The sequence below is a fragment of the Stylophora pistillata genome, chromosome 1 (assembly GCF_964205215.1).
Source record: "Stylophora pistillata chromosome 1, jaStyPist1.2, whole genome shotgun sequence".
Classification (NCBI taxonomy): domain Eukaryota; kingdom Metazoa; phylum Cnidaria; class Anthozoa; order Scleractinia; family Pocilloporidae; genus Stylophora; species Stylophora pistillata.
The window spans coordinates 22405589-22416796 of record NC_142519.1 but is presented as its reverse complement, the minus strand read 5'-3'; the positions used below and the strand labels follow the sequence as shown (position 1 = coordinate 22416796).

General features: G+C 42.9%; 2 protein-coding genes across 3 annotated transcripts in view; one reads left to right on the top strand and one right to left on the bottom strand.

The window, feature by feature from the left end:
* The window catches only part of LOC111326401 (glutamate receptor ionotropic, NMDA 1), a 12512-nt gene extending 10504 nt beyond the window's left edge, over window positions 1-2008 (bottom strand). Inside the window, exon 1 of one of the 2 annotated variants that reach the window (XM_022930385.2) lies at window positions 1270-2008. In XM_022930385.2, the coding sequence (XP_022786120.1) occupies window positions 1270-1674 (405 nt within the window). In that variant the 5' untranslated portion in view covers window positions 1675-2008. Of the gene's footprint in view, window positions 1-372; window positions 409-1269 lie in introns of those variants that run through there. The other variant, XM_088744586.1, reaches the window with a different exon arrangement.
* A 7853-nt stretch (window positions 2009-9861) lies between these two features.
* On the top strand, window positions 9862-10374 carry LOC111326420 (uncharacterized protein K02A2.6). Its single transcript, XM_022930415.1, has one exon. The coding sequence runs from the start codon at window positions 9862-9864 to the stop codon at window positions 10372-10374; it is 513 nt and encodes a 170-aa protein (XP_022786150.1).
* The last annotated feature ends 834 nt before the right edge of the window (window positions 10375-11208 follow it).

Genomic DNA, 11208 nt, shown 5'->3' with positions numbered 1-11208 from the left:
GCAAATTAAAAAATCCAATGTGTTACAAGGTACAATTTTCAAAAGACAGACACTAACATATTTACATATTATTTTAAAGGGAAGTGGGAGTTTAATAATTTATGAAGAATTCAGGGATTTCAAAGATTATGTCACAAAAAAATATTACAAGTTGCTCCTGAACTTGGAGTACTCAACAAACATCTGAAGGAAAAAAAACTATTGTGGAGCTAAGTTCTTTTAAATCTTAAAAAAAAAATGATGAGATATCAAAAGGAACTCAATATAAGTATATGCACAGCTTTAGGTGATGATGTTTGTACCACTGTTTACTCCCACAGATTTTATGCAAAATGAAAGATATTTTTGTGAATTCAAACTTAGCATTACTACCTTATTCAGCTTTATCATCATAATGATCTTGATGCTGCCAAAAAAAATGTATAATTTGTACTTCCTAATCAATGACTGCCTAAAGCTTGACATCCCTCGGTTATGAATTTATAATACAATCATTTTGCAATAAAATGCAATAAAGAGGCTTATCTTCTTCTATATCTCACTTGACCTTACTTAAAGCACTTAGTGAATTTCTAAGAGCTAGATTTATTTCATATAGCTTTTAAAACTTTCTCGAGTGTTACCATGTTCGGATCCCTCAGGTTGCAGTATGCTGGAAAATTCCTTTCCAATATAACAAAACATCTTAACCATAACCATGTCATCTAAAATTAATTACCCTTTTTCCATGAGTGTTCTGCAAATTATAAGATACTGTACAAACTTTTCCTTGGTTTATAATTGTCACATCGGCAAAAAAAATTCCCGATTTCGTGACTCTTTACTGCAATACGAGACAGTGGATTCAAGCAAATTAACCTGATTCAAAAATTCTACACCAAGGGAACATTTTAACCACATAATATTCATGTACATTTATATTTTCATATAAATTCAAAAGTTACTTGACCACGTCTTCGACACCACTGAATACTCCACTAAGTCATCATCACAGAAATTCGTTAACCTCACTTGTTGAGTTTTAAGAGTATCAGAAATGGTCGCGTCAGCTGCAGTGTCATTTCGCAAATTGATAAAACAGATTTTGAGCCACTTCGATGTTTTTCCTTTGGAAATAACGAGGCAAGCGGAACACAACATATTTGTTAATTTGAGTTGAAAATGTTACTCAGGTAACTTTCAGTTTGAGGAAAATGGTTACTGTAGAATATAATATGTACTGTACTTCAAAATGTAATTTATCTAATATAATTAAAATTCTCATCTTACCTTGTCCGAGAAGATAGTTTGTCGCGCTGAAATTCCTATAACCGGAATTTGGTAGAAACTGCAGGCATACGAGACTGAAATTGGTGGCGAAAAGTCATCTTTTGGGTGGCTGACTATGATAGTAACTACTCCTTTGGCTACCAAATTCTCGCAGGCATCAAGAGCCGAGCGAATGGGATTTGAACTCAAAACGTAAGAGCTTCCATTTAATTTTACTGCCCTTAGTAAACCACTTGAATTGTCGTTTATTTTCCCAACGGCTTCCTCGAAGATTTTCTCATGGTCTGGAGAGGATAACATTGCACCAACGCCGAAGAACTTCGCAGTGTTTCCTTCGCTCCAAGGAAGGAAAGCGGCGAACAAAAACAAACATTTCCAAAAATTAAAACGAGGTCTGTGCTTCATTGTTGCGAATTTTACGCGGAGACGATTTTCCTTTCTCTTAGATGGCTGTCAAAACTAACAGCTCCGCTCTATGTGAAACCCTAACATAGCAAATATCTGTTAAAAAATTTCGTCAAAATTGTCAGATATGTAATGTTCCCGACATTTAGCGCATTCAGAATTAGTATTTTTTTGTAGGGTTCTTGGTGATGAAATAAATTACTAAAGCACTTGTTCCATAGCAATTCTTTCCCACTGTGTATACGTTGTAGGTAATTGGTTTGAGCATGCAGGTTGTCTTGGCCTTTCTGAATGATTTTGCATCTCATTTCCTCCCGCCATTTTGACCGTGTGTTTACCGTTGGACAGAGAACAAGAACCTAGCAGGTAGCAGGGTGTTATGGGTAAAATGTTCGAAATCAGTGTTGGCTGCGGGAAACGTCCGAAATCGTACGATACCGTCCAAAATAGGACAGGATCCTTCGGGACTCTAAAATGGTATCCTCAGCGATAAGCCGAAATCGTCCAAAATAAAACAGAATCCTCCGAAGGAGAGAATCGCCCAAAACAGTCGGAGTGGTCCATGATTGAAAAACCGGCTGAAAATTGAACAGAATCATCCGAAACTAGGAAGAACCTTGGGAATCAGACGGAACTCAGGCGTCCTATACGCATATACGCATGTGCGTACTTGTAGTGACCAGAAAAATTTGAAAACAATGTTGTGTTTGCGCCAAGTTTGCTCAAAATAAGGGCAAGACGTTTTGTTCTTTCCTCGTATTCACAGAACTATTTCGAACAAGAAATAAAGAACGCAGTATCTTTCGCTAAGTTTACTTCGGTTTCTAGATCATATGTACTTGTGCGTACTTGAAAAAATGACCACGCTACGCGCCTGGAACTGTGCGGAATTGACGGAATCCTACCGCTAGTAAAGTAACACTTAAATGTCCGAGCAGAACTCTTAGATTCAAGGGGAGGGAAAGTCCGAAATTGCAGATGACTTCGTTCATTCCCCATTAAGGGATCTAGAATTAAAAGAGGCGGTTTCGTCAATTCTGGTCTGCTTTTTTTTTTCTTTTTTGTTTTTCTTTTCTTTTTTGTATCTATGCATATTTCTATGGACGACGGCTACTTCCCGAAATACTTAACCATTACTCAGTCGTTCGGCCAATAATGCATTTAATAATGCTTGTAGAAACAGTCTCAGTGCCATCAAAAGTGTCTGCATAAAATACTAACAGCATTACTAGCCAAACTCTGTTGCTAGTTAACTATTTCTAATCACATAATTCCTACCACTCGATTGTAATTTGTAATTGTAATTTGTAATTGTTTTTTTTTATTTTTTTATTTTTTGATTGTGTAGGAGTCTCGTTATATTAATGGAACGTTAGCTCTGTGAGATCTCTCCTGCCAAATTGTTTTTGGCGAAGCTTATAAATAAATAAATAAATAAATAAATAAATGGTTTTAGCCCGTCCATAGTTGTCAAAGATCTTTGTTTCTAAAGATTGTTTCTAAAGATTTGTACATTGTACAGGTGGAAGAACAATAGGACACGTATAAAGGCTGCTAGTTTCTAAAGAAACTGTTTGGCGCTGCGTCGGTGGGGGTAACGAAATAATTTGGATATATCAACAAAGTTGAAATCATAAATTGGCCACCGTTACGGTTATAAAAGGTGACGTTTCGAGCGTTAGCCCTTCGTCGGAGCGAATAGAGGAATTGTGGGTTGTGTGTGCTTTCTTTTAAAGGCAGAAGTAGGACACGTAGCCCCTTACCAGGTTCATCCACCGAAACTCAACCCACCCATCCCACCCCGGGGAAGGACATCCATCACACAGTAATATCGTGCGTGGGAAATTAACGTCTCCTACCCCTTCTGAAGGTGACGGGACCTCCATTTATTCGTCCCTATCCGAGAATACTAGAATATCTAACCATACCTTGATGTTATAGAAAGGAAGCATATTCTTCTCAATTATTTTAAGACCTTGAGTATTGGTCCGGCCGGGGCTCGAACCGTCGACCTCCCGCACAACAGTCCAGCGCTCTATCCACTCTCAAATGTTACCCACTTGAAATAATTTACTCTATCTAATTCACTATTTTAATTTAATTTTTCCACAATAAGCATCTGCTTACGGCAGCGAATGGCAGAGTGGCGATGAACGATAACCAGACACTTCTTGCGTTCAGTAATACCAGCATATTGTGTGTTAACTAAAGTGAGAGAGAGGTAGTCATCTCAATTGCTAAAGTATTAACATAATGACAAACTGACTTTACCTGGAAAGTGAACCCTGAAATAATATACTGCATGCAACTTTAAGGATAGAAAAAAGGCGAGACAGAAGGAATCCCAGTGATATGAGAAGAAGAAAACATTTTGTAAAAATTTTGAAAAAGTAAACACGTACGTCCTTTGGGGCGTCTAACAACAAAGCAAATGGTGTTGATTGAAAATTGCATGACGGCGGCTTAACGAAGATAAATAATGTTCACCTAGGAGCGTCCGACAAGTGTATTGACTGCAAAGTAGAAAGCGCGCAACCGAAAAATCTTGCGAAAATGCCGTATAGTAGAGACGGTCAAGTAGTAAAGTTACCGCAAATCGCCGCGAGGGAACGTGGTCCTGGACCTACAAGATACATGTTGAAAACCCTGTGCAGATCTAATGGCCATGACATAACCAAACCTCGCAATCCTGCATATAGCTTAGGCCCAAGGTTGCAGCCCATCAAGAGTTTCAACAGCCCAGGTCTCGTGACCAGCCTGGGACCCGACGGAACCCCTAAGTGGTCCATGCTAGGAGCCGCGGAGAAAATGACAAAATTGAACTCGCCAGGTCCAGGTACGAAATGACATCTGCTGGGTTGGTAACTTGTGGTAATCAGTGTCGCTGAAGTGTAAACAGATCATTTAGGTGTATAGTGACTATGAAAGCGATCTTCGCAGTAGTATATGTGGCGTGACATGCGTGACTATAGTCATGTGATCAGAAGTCACACAATCCGTCGTGCCTCATGGCACACCAGCGACGTGTTACAAGAAACCCGGAATCGTCATTAAAAAAAGTCCTGTTGCACTTTTAACCCGTAGCTCTGTGATTTTATCGTCATCGCAACGCAACATGGTGTCAGGAGTGGGATTCGAGTTTCGCTAGAGGATGATTTGAAAATTTAGAAGTGCCGAACGCCAAGCTTGTGAGTAAACATGAATAAAAGCTGATAGTTTCGAAAGAAACTGTTTGGGGCTGCGTCGGTGGGAGTAACGAGATAATTTGGATATATCAACAAAGTTGAAATGGTAAATTGGCCACCGTAATGATTACAAAAGCTGACGTTTCGAGCGTTAGCCCTTCGTCGGAGTGAGTAAACACTCGACTGAAGAGTGAAATATATTTCTTGTGGCCGCCATCTTGTCTTTTCGTGATGACGGAAGCTGAAGAAACGCCACTCGCGGCTGCTACTCCGTTTATGCTGCCTCCGGCGAATTTCCCGCCGCCAAAACCGCTGATAGGGGATAACAATCTGGCTAGTAATTGGAAAAAGTAGAAGAAAGTTTGGCAACGATATGAAATTGCGGCGGGTTTTATAAGCAAGAGGATCTTGTTCGGGGTTTTGCTAAAAGCAAGCCCGTGACCCATGGCCCACGGCCCACGACGGCCCAGCAGCCTGGCAGCCCGATAGACCAGCGGCCCGCCACGGCCTACGACCCGAAGGCCCGGTGGCCAAGTCCTGATTTTCCGAAGTTTTTTTGTCCAACAGTAAACCCACGCGCATGCACAGATTTGCATCGGATTTGGGCGTGCAAAATGGACAACAGTGAGTTTGAATTCGTTGACCATTTAATCATTTGAATCCTTGTTTCTGTTTGTTGCATGTTGTTTAGATTAAAACGTTTCGATTCTCTGTTCATTATTCTCTTTACAGAAACCAATAGCACAATAGAGGACTTTCATTATCGAACGATGAAAGTTGTTTTGAAACCATACTTTGAAAGTGAAAATATTATAAGTGATGCGATATGTGAACTGCGAATCTTTTCTATACAGAGATATGTCGATCTATTCACAGGAACTCCACCCTAAAAGGAAAGCGTGTTCTCAAACATTGCTTTCCGGCGATGTAATTACCGTATTTATTCGAATACGGTAAGCTCCCTGGGCGCTTATTAAATATTTGAATATATCAAAAAAGTTGAAATGGTAAATTGACCACCGTTACGATTATAAAAGCTGACGTGATATATATTGATATATTGAAGTTATTTCGTTACCCCCACCGACGCAGCCCCAAACAGTTTCTTTAGAAACTATCAGCCTTTATTAAATATTTGGTCCTCTTGGGCGGTGGGCTCTTCTTCGAGGCTGGGCACTTCTTAAATTTGCACCATTTTGAGCACGTAGCAGAATTTTAACTGTTCATTGAAGGTTTTTGTAAATTAAGGAAACTCTGTGTTCGGGTAAGTCTCTTAGTGGTACTTACTCGATTTCAATCTCATTGTCACTAAGGTCAACAAGCGAACTCTGCTTCTCAGTCGGGCGACCGATCGATTTGCCGACGTTACGCCGTCGGACATCGAGGAGGCAGCTCCTTATTCGAGGTTGGGCGAAGAAATACGGTACAATATTTCGGATGTAAAAAAAGGAGTACTTTTCGATCATGGCGAAAAATGAAAAAATCAAACCCCGCCATCAAGAAATTCAAATTTGTTGTTTGTGTTGTGCTTCAATTTTACCCTTGGTTCATATTTTCTTTTCCTTTACGGTTGTTATGATATTTTCACTTTCAAAGTGTGGTTTAAAAATAACTTACATCGTTCGATAATGAAAGTCCTCTATTGTGCTATCGGTTTCTTTAAAGAGACTAATGAACAGTGAATCAAAACGTTTTATCTAAACAACATGCAACAAACAGAAACAAGGATTCAAATGATTAAATGATCAAAGAATTCAAACTCACTGACGTCCATTTTGTACGCCCAAATCCGATGCAGATCTGTGCATGTGCGTGGATTTACCGCTGGACGAAAAAAGACTGTGGATCAGAACTGGGCCTCCGGGTCGCAGGCCGTTGCGGGCCGCTGGGCCTTCGGGCTGGCAAGCCGCTGGGCCGTCGCGGACCGCGGGCAGAAGGCTGTGGGCCGTGGGCCGCGGATCGCTGGGCCGCGGGCCTGCTTTTAGCAAAACCTTCTTGTTCGAGTGTCAGCATTGCTATCGGTCATCGGAGAAGATGCTGTCAAAGCGTTTGATACGTTTGTTTGGAGAGAAGGTCAGAAGAAGACTGTATTAAGGATGTGTTAACCAAATTTGCTGAATATTGCGAACCTCGCACTCAGGTAAATTACGAACGCTATCGTTTCAATCATCGCAAACAAGAGGCAGGCGAAATTATAAGTGCTTACGTGACCGAGTTGCGTGTTATTTCCAAGAACTGTGCTCATGACGAAATCACACCGGGTGAGATTCTACGTAACCGTTTGGTCCTTGGGCTCCGAGATGACAAAGTACGAGAAGGCCTCTTACGAGTAAACAATCTGACTTTGTCTAAAGCAATCGATGTATGCAAAGCCGCAGAGCAGACCAGTCAGCAATTAAAGATGATTACCAGCGGAACAGAGGAGAGAGTTGGCGCGGTTAAAACAGAAAACAAGAACAATCAAGGACTAAACTCAAGAAAGCGGCCAGAATGCCGATTCTGTGGGTATCATCATGTAAATCGCCAATGCCCTGCCTATGGTCAAACCTGCCATAAATGCGGACAAAAGAACCACTTCAAGGCAAAGTGCCGATCACTTACCCCACACATAAACACTGCAGAAGAAGTAACTGAAGAAGTCTTTCGTATCAGTCAAGTTGGGGGTGGCTCGCGTGCAATGATTACCATGGAAGTTGGCAAGCCAAGCAGTCAAAGTCAGGTGACATTCCAACTAGACACAGGTGCAGAATGCAAACTCCTCTCGCTGAAGGATTACCGGCGAGTCACAGGGGACATTGATTTGAAAAAAGTCAATCACTGCTCACACAAGTTTATAGAAACTTATACAAATGAACGATACAGGATAATGGAGTCGACAGAACTCCCCATATAGCGTCATGGGAAAAGAGATGTGTTGCTTTTCACATCACAGAAGATGATCTTGCACCACTGTTATCCTATAGCACCTGTATAGAACTGGGGCTTGTCACAATTAATGACTGTGATAGCACAACTGCATCAAATTCCTACGGTCTCGATTCGATCCCGGGTGTCGCTGTAATAACAGGAATTGCTGATCTTTTAGATGAATACAAGGATGTTTTTCAAGGCCTGGGGGACCTCTCAGGCGAGTACCACATAGTCACCGATGATGCAGTGCCACCCGTGGTACATCCGCCTCGCCGTGTACCAGTGGCTTTACGAGACCAGATCAAAGAGAAACTGAATGAGACAGTAGCCAGTGACGTCATCACCTCGGTAACTGAACCAACCGAGTGGGTCTCCAGTATGTTGGTCATTATCAAACCCAACAAGTTGCGTATATGCCTTGACCCTCACGATTTGAACAAAGCCATCCGTCGAGAGCACTACCAAATGCCTACAGTGGAGGAAGTTGCAACCCGACTTTCACAAGCAAAGAAGGTCACCGTTGTAGACGCCAAAGATGGTTTCTGGCAGAAACGTCTTAACACTGAGTCTAGTTACAAAACCACGTTCAATACACCATTTGGGCGGTATCGATGGAACAGGATTCCATTTGGCATCTGTTCAGCGCCTGACGTGTGGCAACGCACCATGCACGAGTTTGTGGAGGATCTGGAAGGAGTGGAAGTGATAGCAGACGACTTCCTGATTGTCGGATTTGGTAATAGTGACCGAGGAGTAAATTACAGTCTTGAAAGACGTGAGCACGCTTTTCTCGAGAAATGCCGCCGGTTGTGAACCTGAAATTGAATCGTGCCAAAGTGAAACGGCACCAGTCAAGCGTGAAATTCATGGGCCACCTACTCACTTCTCAGGGCCTAAGGCCTCACCCTGAGAAGATCCAGGCCATATTGCAGATGCCTGAACCTTAGGATGTCACTGCATTGAAGCGATTCCTCGGGATGGTGACCTATCTTGAATTGAAGCGATTCCTTGGGATGGTGACCTATTTTGCAAAGTTCATGCCTCACCTATCAGAGATGACAGAGCTACTCAGACGCCTAGAAGACAAGAATGTGGAGTTCCAGTGGTTGCCACAACACTCCCTCGCAATGAATACAATCAAGAAGTTTCTGACGGAGGCACCTGTTCTTCACTATTATGATGTAAGCAAGCCAATTACTGTCCAGTGTGATGCAAGCCAGCCTGGTTTAGGGGCTGTATTGCTGCAAGATGGCCAGCCTGTTTGTTATGCTTCCCGAGCTCTTACCGATACGGAATCTCGATACGCACAAATCGAGAAAGAGATGCTCGCCATCACTTGGTCGTGTGACAAGTTCGACCAATACATCTACCGGCGAGACCTAGTCACTATTGAGACTGACCATGAACCATTGAAGTTCGTATTGAAAAAAGAAATTCACAAGTCACCCAAGCGTATGCAGCGAATGCGGCTGGGTCTACAAAAGTAACCTTAATGTGCAATACGAGAAAGGTACACTCATGCATATTGCAGATGCATTGAGTCGGGTATATCTGAAGACCACTGATGGAGCGCAGACGGAGTTCTGTGAGATTCGTGCACTTGAGACAGTTGATCATGAAGAGCATATTCTAATTGAACCGCCGAAACGAGATGTTTTCCGTGAACAAATTGCTGCACATGGTGATATCCAGGAACTTAATCTTGTTATCAAGCTAGGGTGGCCCGACAAGAAAAAATGACCCCCTGCTGTCCAACCATATTATGATGAGCGAAGCGAATTGATAGAGTGGCAAGGTCTAGTTTTCCGTGGCTAACAGTTTGTAGTACCCCTTTCACTTCGAAAGGACATGCTAACTCAGCTCCACAGTAGTCACATTGGCATTAGAGGATGTGTTCGCCGTGCTCGGGAAATTTTGTACTGGCCAAGAATAAGTGCTGAAATAAGAGACATTGTTTCGCGTTGTACAATCTGTCAAATGGTACCGTCCAGCACAAGCCCGCGAGGAGCTCCAACCACTGAACTTCCTTCGCGTCCTTGGCAGAAAATCGCCGCGGATCTGTTTGTCATTGGGCAGCAGACATTTCTGATAAATGGTGGACTACTGGTCCAGTTTCTTTGAAGTAGTTGAGATTCACAGGAAGACAGCTCAAGCTGTAATTACCCAATTTAAGGGGCAGTTTGCACGACACGGCATTCCTGAAGTGCTGATCAGCGATAATGGTCCTGAATTTGACAATCAGGAATTCAAGAATTTCTCTACAGATTGGCAGTTCGAGCATCGAACTTCAAGTCCAAGATATCCACAAGCGAATGGAAAAGTGGAAAAGGCTGTGAAAACCTGCAAAGGACTGCTCTCGAAGGCAAAGGAAGACAAACGAGACCCATTGTTGGCTATCCTCGCATGGCGCAACACCCTAAGTGAAGGATTCAGCACCTCACCAGTTCAAAGGCTGATGGGTCGGCGCACGCGCACCTTGCTATCAACTGCTCAGATGTTACTCCAGCCAAACAGTGACCTGAAGACCACAGCGAGAAGTCTAGCAGCTAGGAAAGACTACAGTGCAAGCAGTACAATAGTGGCACAAAGAACCTCATTCCGTTGAAGATGGGAGAGGCGATCCGAATGAAACTACCTGGGGAACAGAAATGGAGCTTAGGTCGCTGCTCACGTCTTCTTGGCTGACACTCATATGAAGTTCAGGTAGACGGACGGTGCTTCCGCAGAAACCGCCGCCAGCTGCGCTCCACCCTAAAGCCGTCACTAGCGCCGAGTAGCAGCAAAGAACAGCCGCACCAGACTGAGAATGAAGGCAGGTCACCACATCAGACCGAGAATGAAAGTAGATCACCTGTTTTTTCAGAGCCTGTACCAGACCAGTGCCAAACCCCACCGGCTCCTGGGATTCAAGGGAATGACACATTGTCCCCAGCACACTCTGTCCCAGACAGCACAGAACCAGTCTCAGCTCTCCTACCTAGACGCTCCGGGCGAACCAGACGTACCCCTACCTGGCTTGAGGATTATGACTTATGCTGAACACTTGAACATTGAATTGAACCTGCCTCTATCCTATTCTATTATTATTTTTTGTCTTTTTGTTGCTATTGTTGGTATTTTAAGGGAAAGGGATGTGGCGTGACGCGCTTGACTATAGTCATGTGATCAGAAGTCACACAATCCGTCGTGCCTCGTGGTACACCAGCGACATGTTACAAGAAACCCGAACTCGTCATTAAAAAGTCTTGTTGCAGTTTTAACCCGTAGCTCTGGGATTTTATCGTCATCGAAACGCAACAGTACACCAGCATTGCAGAGGTCACGGGTTAAAATCCGGCACAGGCCTGGATTTTTTCAGGTCTTATTTTCACTACTGCGTAAGTAGCGAAGATCGCTTTTATATTCATTTCTTGAACTGCAGTTAACATATATGATTTTC

Bases quoted from the DNA above. Each gene is read 5' to 3' on its own strand.
- LOC111326420 (XM_022930415.1), top strand. From the start codon at position 9,862: ATGGTGGACTACTGGTCCAGTTTCTTTGAAGTAGTTGAGATTCACAGG.